This window comes from Lycorma delicatula, chromosome 1 (genome assembly GCF_047948215.1).
Source record: "Lycorma delicatula isolate Av1 chromosome 1, ASM4794821v1, whole genome shotgun sequence".
Taxonomy (NCBI): Eukaryota; Metazoa; Arthropoda; class Insecta; order Hemiptera; family Fulgoridae; genus Lycorma; species Lycorma delicatula.
This window is the reverse complement of record NC_134455.1, coordinates 316,242,394-316,268,548: the sequence shown is the minus strand read 5'-3', so window position 1 is coordinate 316,268,548 and position 26,155 is coordinate 316,242,394. Positions and strand designations below refer to the sequence as shown.

Genomic DNA, 26,155 nt, shown 5'->3' with positions numbered 1-26,155 from the left:
TTAAAATGTGTATACTAATGAAGAGTTAAGAGTAACATTATTTCGCGCGGACTGGTGGCATTTGAAATAAAAGATTTTATTAAAGGACCAGTTTCAAAGAGAAATACAATGTAATGGTAACAAAATAAAATAGAAATTTAAGAGCAACGAGAATTGTCGCTAATATGAGTCACTTAATTAATTTATTGTAAAATTTACTTTTACATCGAACATACAGACGCGAAATAATTAATCACATTTTTATTAAACTATAGGGCTTATTTCAAAAGTGGCTGCGTTTCTTAAATTGCTATTACTGCTTAAAAAAATAATTGTAAAAATAATATATTCACTGTTATGGTGACCAAAACAAGGCTATACAAGTATCTTGTAAAAGTTAATCGAACGGGTTCCTGTCGATGTTAGTTGGCGCCACATGAATTAGCATAGAGTCTAGCACAGATCTCGATGTTCCACTCTCCTTGGATTCCGTCTTCTCGCTGCTTCCAACAAACTCTCCACAGTGTTTGTATTGCGCCCCGGTATTTATTCCTCGAAAGTTAACCAGTGCCTAACTGTTTGATGTATACTTACACAGGTTTAGAAGAAGGGAGCTCCCAAATTGTGTGTACTGCGGTCAAGAGAACATTCCCTGCCACACCTATTTTGAATGTGCACGTTGGGAGGATCTATAAGCAAGATATAACATAGAAGAGATTACCTCGGAAACTACAACAAAATATATGTTGAGAGGCAAGAGGAATGGCTGACAATAGAGATTCGTGGCTGAAAAAATAAAATAAGAAACATAACGACCGAGACCCGCCTGCTGGGGCAGGGCCCGGGAACGGCAAACCGGGCTCGGTGTTCCTGGCCTTAGCGGTTAGAGACAGAGGTAAGATGAAAATAAGGAAAAGATCTGGAACTGGTGAGCCGACCTGCTCACCATTCTACTGGAAGTATGTCCTACTGGACGTACTTCCGGTAGGCGAGGAGGCTCATTAGAGTCGCAAGGACACGCCCTGGGCTAAGTAATACTTAACAGTTAAACCGGCCCAGGGGAGCAGGAGAACGACAAACCACTCCCACAAAAAAAAAAAACTGTTTGATGAATAAAATTTTAACCTTGTAGATTAGTTATATCATCGTAACTCCGCCAACAATCAGAAATTACGTTGACCCAGGTCTAATGCACTTCTTTATGACACTTAGAAACTTGTCTTTTGTTAGATCGGGAACCGAATATATGAAAAATTCCTCGTTTCTCTGCAAATTCCCGTAAATACCTGTACCCACTGCTGATGGTAAACCGTTCCCACATTGTATTATCGCCTAAAAAAAGAATTTCGTCTGAATTCCCTTTCATACTATTCTCGCCTACTATTACTAGGTTACGGAGTAACATGTCTGCGCACATTTCTTTTACAAAAGTTTTTTGTTATAGTTACAGCGGCACTACCCGCAGCAATTTTTTCGCGTTACAAAACTTAAAACTGATGTATTCCTATGCCATGTGAACAGGAAATAAACAACCAATTTCAGTTTGCTGCCACGTACCGATTTTTAAACGAACAAAATTGCAATAACTCGACTTTGTACAACGCCATTTATCTTCCCTGTTGCTTAACAAAAGAGATATTTCATGACCGTGTAAAACCTGGGATTATTTAAAATCCCTTTGGCTTATAAAAAACGAACAGGATGTTGTTTATGTGACACCGCACGGATTAAGTGAATGAAACCCACGTCGGACGTCGAATTAAATAACAAGCATAGCAAACACGCATTACACTATTGAAATAACTGACTGCAACGAATAGTACAAGCGATATAAATATGATAAGGTGAGACACGTTGAAATATAATTAATACAAAAAAAAAAAAAGATAAGAAAACATTAGCATTTTAATATTATATTTCATTTTTCAATCCATAAAAAATTTACATAATGATATTAGTAATTCAGAAAATGAAAATTAAGGCATGTGTGCGCTTTTGAAGTAAGACCCCCAACTATAACAGTAGTTAAATTAAATGCCGTATATATTTTCTTATTAACTTACGAAATGGAACATACTCAGTTTTCTATTTTTAATCTTTACCGATTGAAACATGTATTATTTGAAATAATAATACATGTTATGAAATAATGGCCGATAACTGATCACCGTTGGTCCAAAACCACTCATATCGAACGAGGGGAGTAGGAAAATGATAAAGATACGAGGCAGTTAACGGAGTATATTTTCCACCTGTATTTTACAGGGGAACACAAAACTGTACACAGGTTAATAGAAAAACCGGCCTCCGTAGCGCGAGTGGAAACGTCTCGGCCTTTCATCCGGAGGTCCCGGGTTCGAATCCCGGTCAGGCATGGCATTTTCACACACGCTACAAATCATTCATCTAATCCACTAAACCAATACCTAACGATCATTCATCTCATTCTCTAAAGCAATACCTAACGGTGGTCCCGGAATAAAAAAAAAGATAATAGAAAAACAACTGAGAATAAAATAAAATCATCCTAAATCTTTTCAATTCTTATGAAGCAAATTATGATTTTAAATCATCGTAAATTTATAAAACGACTAGAATAATTAATGGTTACAGTAATAATGATCACATGTATGAAACATGATAAACAATAAATTTCATATTGGAATTATAAATTATATTCACAAAGTAGAGTGTAGTAGGTCGGAATAAAATATATCAGATAGAAAGAGAACGAACAGTAAATTACTAAAAACGCAAGTACTTATAATTATGGTAACTAATATATATATATATATACTATATTAAGGCTTAAACGTAAGAATTTTGCCGTCAAGTTTGTTAACAAGCAAATTTTACGTACAAGCTTGCAAAGACCAATGCATATTATTACAACAACAAATAAACTGTGTTCCAGTACAAGTAATTATAGAAAGAACATAGTCCAAAAATAATGGCTAATGTTGTTACAATAGAAAATATATATTGACTATGACGTCATCCGCACCTTTCACCAGCTGCAAAACGACTACTCTTTAGCTAATTACCAGTAACTTATGTTTCTAAAACCGAGTGTAAAATCCTCTCTACAGTTAACGCGTATATTTTAAGATATATTTTTAATCTCTGGATCTTGTTAAGGGTTAAACGTTCCATCGCCGTAAAAAACGTATTTTTTCTTACTTACGTTTCAATGTGTAAAGAAACATACTGAAATTTATTACTTGTAAAATGTAAAGGAAAGTAACTAAAAAAAATTGTTTATATAACATTAATTTCGGATTAGAATAGAACTCAAGATAATTAATTTTCTCTCGTCCCACTGTAAATAGATTTTCCTGGACTTTATCTTTCAGTTTAAGAAAAAAAATGCCTGGTGTACCTTAATCTTTATTTAAGTGTAACTAATAACAAAAAACACACACATACACACATGTGTGTGTGTTTTTTGTTATATATATATATTATTATATATATATTTTATATATATATATATATATATATATAGTACTTCCTTGTACAAAATAAAGGCAGTATTATGATCGCGAAAAATTTCGGTTTTCAGATTACAACGGAAATATTCATTTTGACCATTCCAGAATCCATTTTGACTAGTTTCGGCGAGACATCTGTACGTACGTATGTATCTCGCATAACTCAAAAACAATTACCCGTAAGATGTTGAAACTTTGGTTTTAGGACTGTTGTAACAACTAGCTGTGCACCTCCCTTTTTGATTGCAGTCGACTGAATCAAAATTGTCCAAATCAGCTGTAAATACAAAAATATTTGGATTTTGTTCTTTTTCTTAACTGCAGTAATAAGTCCTCATTGAGAGCTTTTCAGCGGTATATCATAAGTGGTACTTATTTTCACTGGTTTCAGAGTTATAGCCCGATTAAATATTAATTAATGAAATATTTGGATCTTACAAGGGGAAGGCACATCGGTTTGAATCAAACTTCATCTCCTTTTCTTTTATTTAACTATTTTTTAATTTATTTTTTTAACTTTTGTTTTTTAATTGAAATATGTTGATTTATTAATTGTTAACCTGCGAATGTAAAAAAGTTTTACGATAAATAATAATTCAATAATAAAAAAAAAATTATGAAAAAATATAAGAAGTTAATGAAATAAAATTTTATCTACTTTTCATTTTAGGAAAATGTATTCATGTAATTTAATAAGCGTACAAGGAAGTCATGTAGTGTCCACATAAGGTTTTTTAAATTTTAATAACGTTATTAAAACTTACCATCATCAGAAAATATTTGTTGAACTGGAGTTCTACGTTTTCTTAATTTCGTCCTATCTAGCGAATTATATGATGACGGAATAATTCCAGGAGGAACTGCAACAAAAATAAAAAAGTGAAATATTATTAATCACTTCATCGTTATTTATTTAAATAGACACATTTCGCCTATCCAAATTCAAATCGCATAAAAACCAGTTGAAGCTAAAGAACAATATTAAATGATTAAATTATCTTTATTTATCAAAATTCTTAATATAATTATGAACCATTTTATTAAACAGCAAACACATCATTCGTTTCACATTTTTTCTAGTATTCATACATTTTTTTTTCAAATGAATAATTCGAATAGAAGTTCATGAAAGAGAGTTTATAAAATCGTTCGGACTTCTGGCTGTAAGATAATCAGAATATCAGGAAAGATCACCCGTAGTGATTAAAATTATAACTAATCACTTTCGTAGTGGTGCAACAAACCGTTCCTGCTCAAGACTGGGTAGTAAAATCTTTCTGACGTTGCCGACAAAATTCTGTACGAATCGTTGGTTTCTCTACGCAGCCAGGCTACATCAAAAGTAATAAAATAGAGATAACAAACATAAAAAGTTTAATCTTATAAGTTATATTATTATAAATATAATTTATTAATATTGAGACGTGCTGTCGTAAACATTTTCAGCAAGCTGTGGATAAAGATTATCAACCCACCGGGTTGTTCTAGTGGTTAAATTTTCATCGCAAATCAGCTGAATTCTAAGTCGAGAGTTTTAAGGTTCAAATCCTAGTAAAGGCAACTCCTAGTAAAAGTAACTACTTTTATACGAATTTGAATACTAGATCGTGGGTACCGTTCTTTGGTGGTTGGGTTTCAATTAACCACACATCTCAGGAACGGTCGACCTGAGACTGTACAAGACTATACTTCATTTACATTCATACATATTAGCCTCTGAAGTAATACCTTGTGGTGGTTCCGGAGGCTAAACAAAAAAAAAGATAGGTATAAAGATCATCAAAATAATCAAGTAAAGCTTTGTTTGTATCACGTATAAATATAAATAGAATGACCTTTTGAATGGTATTGAGTGTTTTAATAGACAGGATCCTATTGCTTTGCAGTACAGACTATAATATATATATATATATATTCAGTATTTTAAAAGGAAATCAGTTTAATCATGAAATCTGATAAATAATTAGATAATCTATGTTATTACGCCAACGTGGAAAAAATAAACACACTAATAAATCAAATATTAGAACGAATTAATTACGTTCTTTGAGAACCCAAATATCAAAAATAAACATAAGATGCAATCAAAAACACAAAAACTATGTGACATCTTATAAGCAATTTATTAACTTATTTTTTTTTCGTAATTTGATAATTATCTTTACCAGTTTGCAAAATTGTGGACAGGGTTTACGGATTAAATTTTTGTAACTGGTTTTCATCAAAGCGCTGCTGTTACACAACTAGACATCCGATAGAATTTTGATTTAATCATTACTACAGGGACAAGGTACGTAGATAGATTATGAGAAAGTCATCCCTGATCTTCACCGATCTTCTTTGGAAAATCCATGCCGTTTATCATCGCGTAAAGGCCTAATCGGAAAACGGAAGCTTTACATGGTCATAAAATAATCTCGTTGAATATAGTTTACTCGGCTCTACAATTTCTTCGACTAGGAACAGATAGACTATGATAAATCTTAAATGTTAAGATAAAGTTATTACAAACGACATCTTTTCCGGAATGCTCGGTTCTCATTGTCAAAGAATGAAATTATGATGTGGTTTCCTCGATGATCTGATTTTATTTAGACGAAAGTGAAGGTTACTGGACGAGTATATAAAATATAAAACCCAATACCGGGTGGTTCAAAAAGGACTTTACAAATTTAAAAGCATATAAAAATTTATTGAGATAACTTGCAGATTCCGTTAAGGTTTCAATTCATAGAAAAATACATCACGTTTGTCACCCAACATTCACTTTAGTTTGGTATGGCTTTCATTTGTAACGCGACATACATCCCGCCTGAAGTCGATTTCATTCCAGACTGTAGCCAGTAAGTCGGGCTTTACCTCTACAACTGCGGCGTTAATTCGAATTCTTAGCTCAACAATATCGGAAGGCAAAGGCGGTACATAATCCAATCTTTAATGAAACCCCTCAAGAAAAAATCTAGCGGGGTCAAATCTGGGGAGAGAGGTGGTCGTGTAATTGGACCTTCGCGAACAATCCATCGACCTGGGAATCGAGTATCAAAAAAATTTCGGACTTCTAGGCGGTAGTGAGATGATGCCCGTCTTGCTGATAGTAATAGCGTTCAACCTGGTCATCATCGTCTAACTGAGGAATTAGAAAATTTGAAATATATCCAGATAAACGATACCGTTTACGATTGTCTCCTGGAAGAAGAACCAGCCATTCTGTCTCAACGAAGGTTTTGTGCCAAGAGTGAACTGTTTTCCTACTAGGAGGCTCCCCACCGTACTCTCTACGAAAATTACGTTGAACCGATGACAGCAAATCGTGAAACCAAAACACACAGCGAGCACGTTCCACACCAGTAAATATATCCATTTTTAATAACACTGGTGATCGAATTCGGTATTAATGAACTACGCGAGTCAAAACTTAATGTGCTTTGCTATGAAATGAAACTTCAATCGGATCTGTAAGATCCGAAAGATATCTAAAAGTTTATCTAAATAAACTTTTATATGCTTTTAGATTTTGTTCTACTTGTAACTGTAACATGACTTTCCGTATATGCGCAACGATGAAGGCTATTTAGACTTAAATTCATACTATAGTACATATTCGTGTATATGAAGTAATTACTAGCACTGTCTTTAAAGAATATTCTGTATTATTAATTTACTTAGTATATTCTCAAATAATTCCATACGTGTAACATCACTATTATTTTTAATCAAATTACGCCTAATATAACTCTCCACCTGATAAATTACATCTCGATATCAGGTTTACATCATGTCCTGAACCTGAAATGGGGGACCTTATGTGTACCTGAACACTAGAACACTAGTCCGTTTTTCATACTCTTCATTCTAATGACATACACGTTCTGAAACGCAGTTAATAAAGATTTAATAATGAATTTCAGCTCAACATTTTTAAAAAAATTAAATATTCCATAAATCTTAAGTATTATTTTTTAAAAATCTTTCTGATGACATCAAAATGGGTTTTTTCATATTTAATTTACAACGATTTTTAAGAATAAAAATTTTATTAAAATAATACTGAATGGTACTGCGTGATAAATCTTAATAATCCCGTATTCGAAATACATTTTTCAATATTATGTGAAGCAGTAACATAAACGATTAAATTTATTAAAATTAACTCTTTTATCAATTTATTTAATTTTGTTCAGGAAATGAACATAATTTACTATATTATTATGTATAAATTATATCTACTACATCAGAAAGGATATCGAATTACTACTATTAATGACTTTGTAATCCCGAAAATTCACATAGATAGCAACATGCCGTACTTTGTGGTGCCGAAAATCGGAGCTTTTACTATATTTTAAAAACCCTTTACAGTTTAAAATTATTTAATTTTCGTTTAGTTCAGTATTTCTAAATTATACGAAGAAAATATAAACTACAGACAGAATCAATAATCTCATTTTTTCCCGATCGTTTAAAAACAATTTTTTACAACGTTATTGCTAACATTTTCATAGTCTAATGTTCTCTTCAAATTTCAACGATTAATTTTAAATATTTAATTAAAGTAATTACCTATAAAAATTAAAATAAGACAAAATAAAGTACAATGCATAACAAGTATGTAGGTTAGTTCGTCCAATCGTTTATAATATAATACCTGAACACTTAATCCGATCGTCATGAAATCTATCTTACACGTAATTATGTAAATCGAGTTATGTCTGGTCTGCTGAGTTCGATATGTTTACTGATTTGACGTGTAAGATATTTTTATAAAAAAAAGATTTTTTTTCAAGCTATAATAATAATTCTCGATGTCTGCTGTTCTTCGCGTTGTGTTCTTGACATTTACATCTCAGAACTAAGAACACAATAAACTTTGAATCAGAACGTGATGCAGAACGTGTCACGCCCGATTTATTTACGCAGAAAAAATATGTACTTGTATTCTACTGAACGTGTACAATAATTTTTAATTAACAATCAGTTATTTTATCTATTATTTGCAAATCAATCTTTTGATTCATTAAAATACGCGCGGATTTCCATTTTCACTTTTTGAAATATGTATAACCCTGAGATTTCCACTTCCATTATTCTTTAGTATATACTTTTATGCTTAAGAAATTACAATAAATTAAACGCCTTTTATTTAAATAAGATCTAACAACAAATGAAGTGAAATCTATCAGGTAAATAAATCAAATAATTAAATAAAGTGCCAGCAGCTAAATTAATACATGATGTAATTTTACGTTCTAATTTTATTTACGAACTAAATAATTGATCTTTAAAAGAATAGGTACGATTAAAAATACCAATCGATGTAATGCAACGAGTGTAGAATTAGTTGTAAAATATCATTTAAATCCATCAAATAACGTCGATCGATTAATGAATTACTAATAATCTATATATATAATATTACTAAAATAATCGTTATATTTTAAATAAGTGAAAGTGATAATATAGAATAAAAGTTTCTTAAATGATAGATCAAAAGCGGAGAACTTTATTGCTGAAGGAAGTTATGATTTAAACATAGAGGGTTGACTTGTTCAAGTGGGTAGCAAAACGTAAAGCTTTCACAAAAGTGAACACCAACGCGTAAGACCAAACAAAATAAAATTAAGAAAAAAAGAAAGATATGTTGGAAAAGAAAAATGTAGGGGGAGAAAAGGAAAGAAGAAAATTTTTAAGAAAAAATAAAGAAGACGAATGGAAAATAAACGGATAGATAAAATTAAATTTATAAAATTTACGGAAATCGATTAACTGAAGAAATATTCAAAATAATCTGTTTTCAATAAAACTAAACCTCGTAGTTGAAGGTCAATTTCAGTACACAGTCAATGTAAATTAACTATGTTATATTATAATTAATATGGTTATGATTATAATTAAAAGTGGATCGAATGTAGTAATTTTATAAAATGATATTACTGCAACGTGATAACAAAGGTATTTTTATTTTTATATCTTTAAAATAAAATTTAAGGCGAATAAGTAAATAAAAAGCTAGAAATAAAATATAAAGTAATTTTTATTTGATTTACTGACATTGAATATGGTTAATGTGTCAAACAGAAATACATTTTGACCATCCCTGAATCCATTTTGATTAGTTTCGGCGTGACGTCTGTTCGTTACGTATGTACTCGCATAACTCAAAACCGATTAGCCGTAGGATATTAAAATTTTGGATTTAGGACTGTTGTAACATCTAGCTGCGCACCTCCCTTTTTGATTGCAATCGACGGAACGAAAAGTGTCCAAAAAAGCCCAAAATCCAAAAACATTTGATTCTGGACTTTGTCTTAAGTGCAGTAATAAGCCTTCATTGAGAGCTTTTCAAAGTTATAGCAAAATTACATTTTAATTAATGAAATATTTGGATCTTAGAAGGGGAAGGCACATCGGTTCGAATAAGACTTCATCTCCTTTTTTGAGATTTAAATATATTGATTTATTAATAATTATTAACCTCTGATTGTAAAAAAGGTTTACTATAAATAATAATTAATAACAAAAAAAAAAAAAATGACAAAAATATTACAAGTTATTAATGAAATAAAACTTTATGTACTTTTCATTTTCGAAAAATGTGTATATGTAATTCAATAGGCGTACAAGGAAGTCATGCGGTATCCATATCAGATTTTTTAAATTGAAAAAAGAACTATTCGTGACTGAAACGGTTTTTACATGAAAACCGGTCGATAACTGGAATACCGTTAGTTGAAAAAATCCGAAATTGGACAGCGGCAATATGGAAAGATTAATTAAGTAGTTAAAGATATATCACTAGATTTTTTCTTTTCCGGTGAATATAACTAGAATAGCTAAATTATAGGGGAAAGTATGGTGATCATGTCAAAAATTGGGTGTCGAGTTTTTTTGTAAATCTTACGTTTTAGGACTCAACTAGTTCACCTAGAAAAAAAAATGTACTTATGCTCACTGCCCATTGAGAATGTGAAAATTTCAAATGATAACTGCCGCGAAGGTTAAACATTATTAATTCAATTGAGTTCTTATTAATTTAATTGAGTTGTCGTAAGGCTGACCATGGCTGTTCCTCTTAAAAGAACGTGAATCTATTTCTTAATACACCTTCTTGGTCAGAAAGTATCATGTCACAAGATGAAATTTATCAATGATTTTTCACATAATGTAGGAACAGTGTTTAACCACAACGAAGTATTTACAAAGGAATGAAAAAATTGGTTAAAAAATGGATGACAAGTTTTCATTTTTTGGAGATGAAGAAGAGATAATCATATTATACATATGATTTAAAGATTAGAAGACACCACAACAGAATACGGAATGAAAATTATTGTTAAAAAAACAGAAAAACGAGGTCACGAGACAAGTATCTATTGAATCTTGGACAAAAAAAAAAAAAAAATAGGAAGAATTAAACAAGAAAAATAGTACAATTATCATGTTAATAAAAGAAAAAAGTGGTGAAACTGAACTAAAAAAAGTACGAATATCAGTGGTTAAGAAGCACTTTACAAAAAGAAAAAGGCATTATGTATGTGGTAAAAATGGAATTGTAAACGCGTTTATTGAAATGTTACATTTGGAACTCCAAATGTATGAGAACTCTAAATGTACGGATAAAATACATGAATACTAAGAAAAAAAGGAAATGGAACGCTGGAAGCATTTGAAATTTAAACATGCAAAAAAAAGAAGATTAACGGAAAGACAAAGTGAAAATAAAGAAGTATGAAGACAGTTAACGAAAACAGAATCCTAACCGGAATAATTAAGAATAGAATATTTAACTAGCTTGGACATATCATGAAATAAGGATTGATTACAACTTTAGTAGAAGAATTAGTAGGAGGTGAGAAAAAGAGTACGTAAAAGAGTGAAGGTTTGTTAGACGATCTAAACGGATATGGGAGCTAACAAAATGTTAAAAATTTAGTTGGAAATAGAGAAGAATCAGATGCACATGGTGATAGGTCACTGCCTCAGGGCAGTTTATGGCAATAGTATTTAATCAGTTAAAAACCGTTTCATTTTTGTTGTTAAATGTGACTTAATTTAAAAAGATTAAATCACGTAACTATGAATTCAGTAATTTTATACTTTTTACTTAGAAGCTGATACATAAATATAAATTTTAAAAAATTGATTAATATTACAGATTATTTACACTGATAAATATACTACTATTGGTTGAAATTTAAAAAAATCCATTTTTAATAATAAAAAATAAAAATTTATAAGCTCATTTGTAGACGTAAATATCTGATCAGGTTGACTAGAAGTCCTTTAATTGACTGAAATAAATTTATTTGCAAGAATCAGCCGCTGTAGTAAATATGATTTTGTATTTAAGTAAACAAAATAATTTTTTTATACATTAAATTATATTTTTAAATTAAAATAGCAGAGAAATTTTCAAAATACAAATCAGAAGTGTAAACTGCTTTTTATAACCTTAGCGCTCTGAAAATTCAACGAGTTTTAATTGCATTTGGTTGTTACGGGTCTCTTTAGACTGAGAAAGTAATAAGTTCAATGAAGATTCAAACTTCAAATTTTACAGAAAATTACTCTATACATATTTTAGAAAATATAGAATTTAATTAAGGATGATAAAAGAAAAGGAAGAGGAATAGTTATAGTTTGAAGTTTTAATAAAAGACACCAGGGATTCGTTTCAAATTAAATTTCATTTTGACGTTTGAAAAATGTTTTGCTACATTCTATTTTATGTAAACAAGGTGTAAAAGAGACTTTGTCAGTAGGGACAGATTCTTGTAAATTAAAATAAAACTTTTCTAGAAAATAAAAAAAAAGTTTTTTAACATTCTGCTTCTTGAATTTTTTTGTTAGAATATATCGTCATGAATAAGTCTCAAAAGTTTTAATCATAATCAGAATTGCAAAATACATTTAAAATTTGTTTTAAAAATCTTTCTTATTAATTTTATCCCTATAAATTGTACACGAGATTAGAAAATGAGTTTAGTAATTATATACTATTTTTATCAGCCAAAATTATTATTTACGAGTGATTTTAAACGAAATTATTCAAGCAAAATATCATATAACAAATAGAAGGCTGTTATTAACTTGTTAAAAAGTTAATGACAGCCTTCCATTTCATTATTTAAATTAATTATAAATACACAATAGCATGAAAGTACAAAACTTTGCGCTGTTAAATATATAATTTTTTAATTCTTTTTTTTTAACCTCCGGGACCACCGTTAGGTATTACTTCAGAGGATGACATAAATGAATTGTAGCGTGTGAAAAATACCATGCCTGACCGGGATTCGAACCCGGGACCTCCAAGTGAAAGGCTGAGACGCTACCACTCGCGTCACGGAGGTCAGCATCATTTTTTTTAACCTCCGGGACCACCGTTAGGTATTACATAATTTTTTAATTACACTGATAATTGATTGCAAAAAAAGTTATTCACATTTTTACGAAAGTTGAATAAAACATTACACGAACGACGATCTGGTAAATTTCAAATAACCTTTGACTTAATCTTTCCCAATAAATTACACACATTATCACATTAAAGTCAAAATTTAAGCGTATTTAAAAAATGTTCTTTTGTAAGATGTAATACTCTGATTTAAATAAATCAGCGAGTTAAAAACATTTCTTGAGAAATGTTAAGCAGATTAATTGTACAAGTTACACCCGTAACCTATTCCTTGATATTTCATTGAAAATATAAGTTGAAACTGAAAATTTATCACCAATGTCTTCAATAAACTAAAGAATAATACAGATTGAAAAATAATTAGGCGACTCATATTATATTAAGAAAATGTAGGAGATCCGACTTTATCCAATAATACCTCAACCCATGGTCTTTGGATAGAAATCCTCAAACAGATTTACAGGCAGAGGAGTTCCCGTGAAACTATACAAATTTCAAGGACCAAGTGGTTCTAAATGTCCGCATGACCTTAACATGGAATGAGTTAACGTTTAGCGAAAAAGTATACCACCAGAGAGGAAGACTGCAAAATTTGATGTATTTATTCTTATTCTCAGAAGGAACACTAAAAAAAAAAAAAAAAAAAAAAAATTCAACCTAATTCTAAAAGAGTAACGCAAAGCGTCTCAGGCATTATGCATCCATTGGCTTTTTCAAAAAAAAAAATTATCACTCATCCTAAAAATTGTGTGGTGTGTGAAAGTATCCAACTGAACGATATAATGTGTTCAATTAGACGTTCATCAGCGGTTGAATTAGTAAAAATAAAAAAACAAAAAATTAATTGTTAATAGAGTAGTTTTTCAAAGGGGATCGGTGTGTAAAATATGAGGATCACATTCTGGTTTTTGATATCGCTACTAGAGGTCAAAGTTCAATAAACTTGATATCACCATTTTATATTACGATCAAAAATTTTTACAAGATTCAAAGCGGAATCTATCGCACGGTAGATAAAAATGCTTTCACTCCGAAATTTAAAATGTTCTTTAAGAAGACATTAGTTTTAGCAGGCGTAGAGTGTATGATTTTACAAGTGCAATACACTCTAACTTAAAAAAAAAAAAAATATTTTTTTAGCAAGTGAAAAAGCATATATACATTTATGTGAAAACTAATCAAGCAATTGTTCAAAAAGTTGAGATATCCTGTTCTTGTTATATATGCAGTCATTACTTACATGTTTGTAATAGCAGCAATCGTAAAAGTGCGGATAATTACGCAAACAGCAGATTACGATGTTAACTCATGATTAGGGTTTTGCCAATCACAGGCTATCAGAGTTACTAAATTTTTCATAAAAATGGTAGTAATCCTTTCACGCATAATCCCTTACAAAAAATATATAGGATAAATGCAGAAATTAGCTTATATTATTTAATAATATAATCACCAGTGAATCAAAAGAGTTATTGCATTAGTTTAGCATAGAAACAAGTAAAATATAAGTAAAAAACTATTCTTAGCATTTATTAACTTGCCACATAAAATATACACAGAGCACAGATAGTGCTCACTACAAAATGTTATGTCACTCACTTTACAATAAAAACAACCAGTCACATTACTGAATCCACAGGACCACAGGACCAATAGGAATACAATAAAATTGTTTTCTGACAGAAATAGTTTATTTGGACTTAGAACATTGGATTAAACTTTGTTTTTCCCAAATTATTTATAATTTATTTAAATGTATTTTTTTGTATTTTTTTAAATGTCTCATTAAGGCACAAAACTTAAAAAAAATACCAACTAAAAATTTTTTTTTTGGCCGATCTATATACTTTCCCACTATACGAATATATAATGGAAAAACTATAACGCCGGCCATAGCGGTATGAAATATATATATATATATATATATATATATATATATATATATATGTCGCTATGGCCGCCGGGAAAATAAAGACAATTACTAGGAAAACTGCTTTAAAGGATTCCAATAAGTAACATTTTTTTTCTTTTATAACAAACACAAATTGCTCAAAGTAGATTATATTATGGATATGATAAATTTTGGAAAGAATCCAATATAAATAAGACTATACGTAAATATTTTATGAATGTCTATTCATGAGGTATGTTGTGTGCCCTTTTTTATATACAGTATTGTAATACATTAATTACTATTGTGCTAACTCTCGAACTCGTAACTATGGTTATTCAGTCAATCTCAAAAATCAGTACAAAAAAAAAAATAATAATTGGATAGAATACAAAAATATGAAAATAGAAGATTATTATACAGATGTATTGTATATAAAAAAATGTCCCGATGACCCCATGAAATAACTCCCACTCACTTTACCGCATGTACAGGGGCAGGCTATGTAAGACACAAATCGGTACTATCGTTAAATTTTCATTATCTTACCATGATATATATATATATATATATATACATATATATTATCGCATCATTATATTACGATAGCTTATTTTTCTATTTTGTTATACTGATTATCCAAACACCTACTGTAACTGATTTTCAGTGTTATCGTAGGTAATTACTGAAAGGTGGATAAGTCATGCTGTTTAAGATATCATAATAATTATAACGACTATGTAAGAAAAGGGAAATGCGTAATATTTCGACTTCAGTGAATAGTCTACTACGTACATTACTGATTGTAAAGATAACCATAAAAAGAAAATTATTAATGAAGCGCTATTTAAAATATTTAAATAATATCACCTTGAAAAAACTTTGTATTTCAAAAACAATTACTAGAATTATGAAGCGAACAAAGAGTAACTAATTGCAGTAAATACAATTTGTATGGAAATATTGTATTCAAATTTATAATTCTTTTCAAATTTTGTTAATTTTATTCAATTTCAAAATATTTTTTTAGAAGCTGAAATAATTATAATACTCGTAATCTATTCTGTTTACAAAATATTCAAACGATTTTGGCAAAACACGAAAAAATATTATGAATAAATAAACAAGCAATGATTATACTACTTTAAATAAATACAATTTTTTATTTAAAAGAACATATTTAATTTTTTAATCTCGATATTTATACTTGGAAATATATATCTAATTTTTTACACAAATTACAAAGTAATTTATTAAAGAATTTCAGTAAAGGCTCATTTTACTCTTAGAAAAGAAATCAGGTGAAATTTTTCGCTAGCTGTAACTCAAAAATAAAACGTTATCGGATCTATGTTTTTGAAAAACGTTTCTTTATTTTAATCAGAAACACGGGCGTATAAATTTTAGCAGGACTCTCCTCTAACAGTTTCAATGACAGAATGTGAATTTAGAACTAATTGTTAGCGCCAGCAACTTCGTCACATATGAACAAGTACTACTCAATTAAGGATAAATGAACCATAACAATTTGAGAATGAGCTTCACAATACAAGAATGATCTATACAGAAAAATAAATAATAATTCTACTTACTTATCTAATTTATTTTTATTATGTTTTTGGAAAAAATTATAAAATTAAGTAATAAAAAAATTTAAATCTATTTTAAAAATAAAACAAAGCTGTATTTTACAAATAAAATTAACGGATTTGATGACATTTTTAACTGTATCACAACTGTTAGGGATACAAAATTAAATAATTTAATTGCAAACATAATTCTTTAAAAACCTTTTTAATCTATTTTTTTTTTTAAATGTAGATTTCAATTTTCAAAGTACAAATAGAATTACACTGTACTATACGTATTATGAATTTCTAAAGGTAAAATCTAAGTTTCATCTATAATAATTTTAATAATTCTTATAAAAAATGGAATCGGCATCAAAATGCGGTAAAATGTAAAAAATGATTTCGTCCAAATACTTAATTAATTCATTAGACAATTTTTTCAATCGGAACCTGCCTACAAAATTAGTTTTTAGATATGATATAATTTCTTCTATAATATTACATACGTATACTTCATAAAAACCATTACCGATATTACATCAGTGGAATTCATAATTGTGAGCTTTCGTTACTTTTCTGTTTGCGAATATTACGTCATCTTATACACGCCATCTATAGGTCCACTCAAGTAACACTAAGTATGATCAAGTATTTTGGCGCCGATTCGAAAAGTGTTTAAGTTATTAATGAAATTATTTCTTACTGTTTAGCGCATTTCGATGTCGGTTCCATTTAAAAAAAAAAAATATTTCTTTATTTGAGATGACAAGCATAGATGCTTTGGTTATTTTGCTCTATGAAAATGGAAATAAGTAGCGTATAAAAAAATACCATGCCGACCCGAATTGGAACCCAGGACTTACGGATGAAAGGTTGAGACGCTACCACTCCGCCTCGGAGATCGACATTCTTAGAAAAAATTGGATATCCAATAGGCCTTTGACAAGGTATGGTTTTCTGGCTTGTTCTATAGATTAAAATTAAAACTTCCTCAATCCTATTATCTTGACTACGTCAATTATCTTGAGGGACGTTTCTTTCAGGTAAGATATAATGATGAGATCGAAATTCTTCGACATTAGGCCGGGTGTCCCTCATGGTACTGTACTAGGTTGTTTGTTACATTCAATATTCACTTCGCACTTCAACCCTGAAGGTTGCATCATCGCCACATTTGCCGATGACACTGTTATCCTTGTCGTTAACAAAGAACCTAAACCAGCCTCGTGAGAGCTGCAAATGGCATTGGACTTTGTCTGCGCACGGCAGAAAAATGGAAGAATAAAGTTAGTCAGGATAAATCAAAGCACGTCACATTCGCCATAAGAAAGGGTGACTGTCAGTGTGAGCATGGATGGTGTCTTAATCCCACAGACAGAAAGTATGCGGTACCTAGGACTTCATTTAGATCGGCGTTTGACCTGGAACCGCCATGTGAGAATGAAAAGAAAAGTTGTTTTCTTTTAGGAGTTGTTTTGTTTGGGAACTACATCGGCTGCTAAGGAGAAAGTCACACCTCACGTTGTCCAACAAAGTTCTGAGTTACAAAGTTGTCCTACGACCAAACTTGAGTTACAGCGTGGATTGGTAGGGGACAGCAAGTAACGTAGATATCATGCAACGCTTCCAAAACAAAGTAACGAGAACAACTGTAGATCCGCCATGGTTCACACGGAGTGATGAGATACATGAAAGTCTGTAGCTTCCGACGGTTCGTGAGATTGTAAGACAACGCAGTCTTAAATACCGATAATGTTTAGAAAATCACGTCACCAACTTACAGATCAATCTGCTTGATAACAGCGGGGACGTCCGAAGGTTGAAACGTCTCCATGTGCTTGACTTAGGGGTTATTGAGTGACAGTTTGCAATTACTATCACCAAATATAGAGATATTATTTTTGTTTACTTTATTTATTTATTTTTTGTTTATATCTACAAGTTTTGTTATTTGTTCGACTAGCTATCGCTTGATTATTTTTTTGTTTCTTTTATTGACTATTTATTTGGTTTTTTATTTGTTAATTGTTTGTTTTGATTGACTTTTTTTTCTAATGAACTTGAAGATTATTAATAATTATTATTATGGATTAACTTATTACGGGAGAGTTTCTTAAGAACTCGTTATCATGTGCTTATCAAACTATTTACTTATGGTTCCACTTAAGGAGCCGATTTTAAATATAATGGCTGTGGAAAAAAAAGGCAGCTGCCTCTAGTCAAAGGCCATTGATGTTTTTTTGTTCATCCTCCTTGGTGTGAAGCTGAAATAAATTTGTAGCAACAGTTTTCATTTTGTTAGTTAACGGTAAACATGAGAAAAAAAAATACACAGAGTTTATTGATTTATTAAATAATTTGCTTTTTGGCAAAGTTACAACTGGCCAATTGGTAATGCTTTGAGAAAGAAGAAGGGTACCTTTAACAGACAAATTTGTGGATGGAAATGCTGTAAGAATATTCCCAACTATTAAATTAGTTGATGAATATAATCGTACTATGACTGGTGATATCAAAAACAAATAGTGTTTGTATTATTAACGCTAATTATGAATCACGAGAAGCTGCAATATATGGGAAAACTCCCCCCGGGATTGTTATTCCGGTAGAGGTCAATAACCGTGGTGGCCTGTTGGATAACGTACAATTGGCAGAGGGTTCAAGAGTTATGTTAAAGGCGCAATATATCAATTTCTCATAGTTTAGTAAAGGGGGCTATGCGATTTGTAAAGAAATTCAAATCGCCTGCTCTACGAAAGGATCAACTGGAAATCGATGAGTTACCAAAAGTTATGTTAATAAAATTCGACCACGAAACAATAGCTACACAAGTGAAAAATGAAGGTGGTCGTGTACCTATTACATCAGTAAGTACAACGTTTAAAGCTACTAAAGGATGTGGAGATGTAGAAAGACGTATCCTTTAATTTTAAGTTCGGCTGTAACAGTGTACAAATTACAAAGTACAACATTAAATAGAGCTGCAGTAGATTTGGGGAAAAAGTATTTAGAAAAGAACAACTTTATGTTGCTCAAGTCAGAATCTTAATTATTAAGTTTAATTGTCCGATCTTGCGAGAGACGAGAAACTGCAAAAGACCATGCATTAATGTGATGCAAGTATATAGAATTATAAGTTTCCCACTATCTCTACCGATGTTGTATATTATATACAATGTATATTGGATCTGAAATTTTAAGACGAGATATCACGATTTTTGATGATTTTATTAACGGTGCTACATATCTTGTGCAGAAAATCACATTACCTGCCCCACAGAAGACCGACCGTATAACATCATCTAACGTGACGCATACATATAGAATATCACCGTTTCCACTGTCCCTACCTACCTTGAACACTGGAACTCTCGACTTCCAAATCAGCTGATTTGGGAAGACGCTGTCCCTACCTACCGACCGGATGCCGAAAACATTTTTTTTTGTCAATTTTCAGACCCATTTCTTGTGTTTATAATTTTTTCAACATCATGGTACCACCGCCAAAAGCAGCTGCGTCGATTGCAACAAGATTTATTTCAATCTGGTTAATAGGAAAAAACGTTATGCGCGAACATATATAAAAAAAAATGTACGGGTCGAATACATAACCTTCTTTTTTTGAAGTTAATAAAATAATTGAATGATAAAACCAAAAACCTCTTTCAATCTAGAATTACTTCTACATAAAACACATTGTCATATTTGTTTTTTAATCATCCTTAGTTTAATGCTAATTGTACTTCGGCAGCGATCACAAAATACTTTCATATGTCATCATTATTTCTCTCACAACTTTATTACAAGGTGCCAGCATTTTAATCCGCTTAAAAATAAACAAACAAAAATAAAACACGTAGTTTTAGGATTCTAAAATTTAAATGTTTCCGTGAAATATTAAAAAAATGTGGAATTCAGGTTAATATTTTGAAAGATGCTACAAATTATTTAAAAATCGATCAATTATAGAATTGGTTTCTCCACCCTTTTTTGATTTTATGTGATTAAATTTGACATTCCAAAAAAAGAAACTACTTTTTCCTTCTTTCAACGTTACTAATAATTACGCTAAAAATGATAATGAAAGCCTTAATCTCTTTCTCGTAGAAACAATTGCATCTTAACGACATTTTAATGTTTTTTTCATGCAGTTTTAAATACGGTATTATATTTCAATAAACCATATATAATTTTTCATCACACATTTCCATATAATGAGGATTTATTTTGATAAATGAAAATTTTACGAAATGTAGAATATTATAAAACACCTTATGTACTGATACAGCTATCATTTATTACTGTGGACAAAACCAAAATAATCATAAATCTTCCGCATTAGACAATGTACTGCATTTGAAGGATAGAAAATGCAAAGCCCAAGTCGTGAACCGAACATGGGATCTTTAGAATGTTAATCTATTAAACTATTATTATATATCTACTACAAAGGACGGCGGCTACGTAAGAAGTTTACCATTTTATATATCGATTCAAAGTCATAGATTGATGGAAATGTGATGACTGACCGATTATATTGTTTTAGGGGTTTCAGATATATTGTAAATCTTGATTTAATATGAGCAGAAAGAAGTTCCGTCTCTTTTTAATGTACTGAGTGTACATGTTGCCTATTATAAGACTGGAATGTCAGACCAGTATTTATTGTTATTTAGAATATAACAATAGAATAGTAGAAGCCGATAATATTAAAATATGATTGATCCTGTTAGAATTCGAACTGCCAATATTCTCAAAGGGAAGTTTTATCAATAAAGAGGAATATTACATTCAATCTTATTAATAAGACGATACTTACTTTATACCAGAATAACAATCATATTATGTAGAAAAAAGAACAAATTTTTAACGCGCGCAGGAATATATAAAATTGAGCGCTCGAAGACACAAATCTGTTGGACTCAGTACGTTAAATTTGTCATACAATTTTTGACGGATCAAATACTAATACTAAAATGGTCTGAAATTCAACCAGGCGTTCCCCAAACTTTCTGGTTGAATAGAGGGAGGTTCCTTTACTGATTATTAACATTAATTTTAGTATCACAAGTTACATTAATTTTTTATGGGTAATATTAAGTACTACAATTTTTGTTCACATGAATATTATTAATATTAAGGATATTACTGTCTTCCGATGCTGAAATTCATTTTCAAAGTTAGAAAAAAAAGGTGGGAGAAAATTTATTATCGATATAAAAATTATTGATTAAAAAAATCTAATATTGTGATCACCTACCAGCAGTTATGCTTTGTACTTGATCTGCCTGTTTTAATACGAGAGCGGCTTCTTTGGCCAGCTCTGACCTTGACCGTTGACCTCTCTCTCTTCTTACGGGGGTGGCGACCAGATGACCTTCACCGTCTGATGTGAGGGCAGCCACTACGCCCCCTTCTGACCTACCTGACAGTGACAATTATTATAATACTGATGATACTTACGTTACAAAATATAAATACATAAATAACAAATTATAAAAACAAAGTAAATTTTTTTATACAATAATTAAGATGTACAACATTAATCAAGATGACAAATATTGAGTAAATATGTAAAATTTATATACATAGTGTAAAGTATATGTAAACGTATACAATCGTCAAATATTAAAAAATAAAAAATAGGAAAATTTTCTATTCCCTGTGCGAATAAAATGAAAGAATAAAAATCAAATAATTGAATGAAAATAATCTTCTCCATCGAAAAACTGATAAGGTTAATAGTAAAACTGTAGAGTAAGTGTGAAGAGGAAAAGGACGATTAACTCACAGAGGGGCTTCCGCTAATCTAGAAAGGTTTTTTTTTTTTAGAACCTTAAATAACCTACTTTTATAATCATAATTAACTTGACATCGACTTTAAAAATTGAAACTTAAAGAATAATTGAAAAAAAAAAAATTTTTAAAACTGTAGGATATTTTAAAGTCCGTTTTATTATTTTTTAAAAGTTTATTAAACTTTTTTTTTTTTAATTTAAAGTATGGATTGGTCAGCAATAAAATTAGTACGAATGAAAAAGGTTCGAAACAAATGCAAAGATGACCTGGATCTTAATAAAAATTTAAAAAATGCATAGAACGACAAATACAATCTGCTACCGAGCGTAAGCTAAGATTCAACGGAATACATGAATTATTTTTACCGGAATATTTTCCAACTAGTTTTCTTGACTTTTGACGTGAAAATACTTTGAATATTCAAACGTCATCAAAGTATATATACATCATCAATATTTTATAACAAAGAATATTATGCAGTTAACGAAAAATTCTATTTAAATCACCTTCAAGACAATAATTTTTCATTAAAAAAGATTATGATCTTAAGATACGGTTATGGATTAGTACTAACCGTAGAGGAACTTCTTTCACGATATTAAAAATAAAAATCATCTAAATCAGTGAATTTGATGAACAATAAGGTATAGCAGCAAATAAAAAAGAAAAACAAATAGGTTAAATTGAAAAAAACGGTCCCTTTTCTTAAACATCATTTACAGACGTAAACTGTACATGGTTTTTATTCGCCAGGGCAGTACTTGTGCACTGACAGAAAACGTACTTCGGTTGCGGAGATTTTTTAAGGTATACTATAAAGCTAAAATATACGACATAAATTTCCAGTCATAAGGATAAAATACTTACGTAATGATGGCTAAATATTTTGTTAGTTATAAGAATTTTGTTACCGAATAAAATATTAAAATAAAATACTTATGTAATGTAATGATAGCTAATTATTTTGTTAGTTATAAATTTGTTACCGACATTCAGAATTGTTAATTTTTTACAGATCAATTACATTTAAATAAAATTCTTGGTCACTTAGTTAGTTATTTTCCATCGCATACGGAAATGGATTGTATAATGACTTACCTAATTATTTTAAAGAAAATGTATATTTTTCTTTTTATATTTGCTTAAAAGTACATTTAATTAAAATTATTTTAAAAATAAACTCGATATGAAAAAGAATCAAGGTTATTTGTTTATTATCCATAAAAATGTAAATGAAATTAAAAAAAAAATAAATAGTATATAATAATTAAAAAATAAATAATTACAAAGGAAGGAAAATATACATTACAGGATGTACAATTATTTTTCAAAACAGCAAATTAAAATACAATAAGATATTAATAAAAAAGAAGAGGAAAAGGTGAAGGTGTTTTTTTATTTTAAAACATAAAATCTTTTATATTTGACATTAATTTTTAACAAATTACTATTTTTCTCTGATTTTACCTACTTAATTTGCTAAGGATTTAAAATACTGAAGAAGCTCTCCTATAATTTTCATCAAAATCACGGTGGTTCAGAAGTTTAGCGGTTGCCTTCCTGTATGAAAGGTTGGTAATTCAAGGCCAAGCCGAAGAAATGCTATGATAGTGTCAAAGGTAACTCGATAATCCGTCAAAAAAATTTTGACGGATTCTAATTGACCACTTAAGCTACATTAAATTAAAAAAGGGAGCAACATTTTAAGACCTTTAATTCAATCAAGGTGCATATAATTTTCAGAAAGTTATGGAATATTACACCAACCAGCCGACGTACATCTCTACGGTAATGAATAACACATGTATAAGGTTACATATATATATGTATATACACACCAGTGATAATTTGAAAAGTTACCACATTTATTATTCAACAGCTATCATCAGTCCCATCGTATTTCTGTTTGCAGCCATGTACACCATTCTCGGGGGGAAATTTGTTAAAATTATTTTCAAAGGGGTGGGACCCACCTATCACCCGAAAAATCTTAAATGGCAATACATTTGGTTACATTAATTGACAATCCAAAAAAGATAATGAATTTTGGTAAAAAAAAAAAAAAAATTAAAATCCGTCCACCCCTTTGCTCGGTAGGTGTGAAAAACGTTTTGCGAAAGTACTTTTTTTAAATTTCAACCCAACAAAATAAACTATAAAATTAAGTGATTTAAAATCCCAGCCATTTTAAAGTCATTTAAAATAATCATAATCTGTGGATTAAAACTGTGAAAATTATTTTAAAAATATTTTCTAAATTTTCAAGGGTCGACAACTTATTTTTTTTAAATGAGATGATATAGCTCGTGACAGCTCATTGGAAGAACCTTTGAATGACAAGTAATTTGTTACAAATAAAATAAAAATTGGTTCACTGGTATTGAAGTTATGATTAAAGTAGGTTTTTTTTACATTATATTACTATACTGTTTAGATTTTGTTGTGATGTAATGTTACTAAATTAATACAGTGTCACTTTATTTTAATGTAGTGAAAACAGAAGCATAAAAAACCCCAGTTTAACGGGTTATTTTACGAATTGAGCTCTAAGGATTTGCGACATTTCCCAAAATTTCAACCGTAGTTAATTTGTCTAAAACCTTTTGTCCAGCGCGTTTCATATTCATGACAGATCCCATTTCTTGTAATTTTTCACAAGTTCTACAGTGTAAGAGTGTGAAAAATGCCGTTCATTAAACGCTTGGGCAGTTCTAGCATATTTATTTTGCTCTCCGTATGTAAAAATTACTTCAGTCCTTTCTTGCAGATAGTAAGTCATTTTACAAAAGACAAAAAATGAAAGGCCAAATAGTAGAACAATAACACAAACAAAATGCCAATTTTAACTAAAGAACACAAAAAATTAAATACAATACGACGATGAATTGATTAGAATGAATACTTTTTGCCACTGATATAAATTACATATGATATGAAAGAAAACAGTTTACCAAACTTCACCGTAGAAACTAAGATTTCAATAACCGACAGAAAATTATAACCTGTTATATCAAGCAAACACAACAACGGGATCTTCAGCCTTTTAAAATATTGGAGTGTAGTTGCCAACTTTTGAACTCAAAATATCCAAGTGTTAATCGAATTAAATTTAATTGTTTTCTTTGTAATTATGGAACTTTTACGTCATTAATGATGATTTTTATAGTCATTAGAATTTAAGAATTAATTATATTTTGATTAAAAATAGTTAGTTTATGAATCAGTTATTATTTAATTATTAAATTTATCTGGTAATCAGTTTTTCAACATGTACTAGCAAAGAAGAAGGTACCTTATTATTGTTTTTTCGTATGTTTAACTGATTTATAATGCTGAATTTATTGGTACGTTTTTTCAATACTGGAAAAACCTAAAACCCATAGTTTTTAAGAAGAACGGATGATTTCAGACCTAATGATTTGGGCCAGTAACACTGTATCCCAACATAACCTAAAAAAATTTAATATAATCTAACAAAAAACATTTTTAATCATAACATCAATACCAGTGAACCAATTTTTATTTTAATTGTACCAAATTACTTGTCATTCAGAGGGCCTTCTAATGAGCTGTCACAAGCTATATCGTTTCATTAAAAAAAAATAAGTTTTCAAACCTTGAAAATTTTTTGATGTTTTGTAAAAATTATACCACATAAATAATAATTTACGTTATTATATAATAATATTTTTTTAACATTTTAAATTTATTATCTATTATTATTTGCAAAAAGTAATATTTATTTGAAATGTATTTAGAAGATTCTGATTACAATAAAAGTTTTTAAACTTTAATAAAGTACTATAACATTCAATACTATAATTATAACAAATAAAATTAAACTATATACCAATGAAATAGTGAACTTAGGTGGAGATTTGTCTTGTTACCTTGAGTATACAGATTAACGTAAAATAATTGAATAATTATATGTTACGAACTTATACAATCTATTGAATATATATACACATTGCATTCTCTATACAATTAGTTTTACAGAATATTGCTC

General features: G+C 29.9%; 1 protein-coding gene across 3 annotated transcripts in view; it reads right to left on the bottom strand.

Moving 5' to 3' along the window:
• Window positions 1–26,155, bottom strand: part of blo (bloated) — a 230,586-nt gene that overhangs the window by 78,161 nt on the left and 126,270 nt on the right. For 2 of the 3 annotated variants that reach the window (XM_075381970.1, XM_075381972.1), the window contains exons 3-4: window positions 21,608–21,772; window positions 4,235–4,330 (exon numbers count right to left, since the gene is read on the bottom strand). In XM_075381970.1, the coding sequence (XP_075238085.1) occupies window positions 4,235–4,330; window positions 21,608–21,772 (261 nt within the window). The remainder of the gene's footprint in view (window positions 1–4,234; window positions 4,331–21,607; window positions 21,773–26,155) is intronic. The other variant, XM_075381971.1, reaches the window with a different exon arrangement.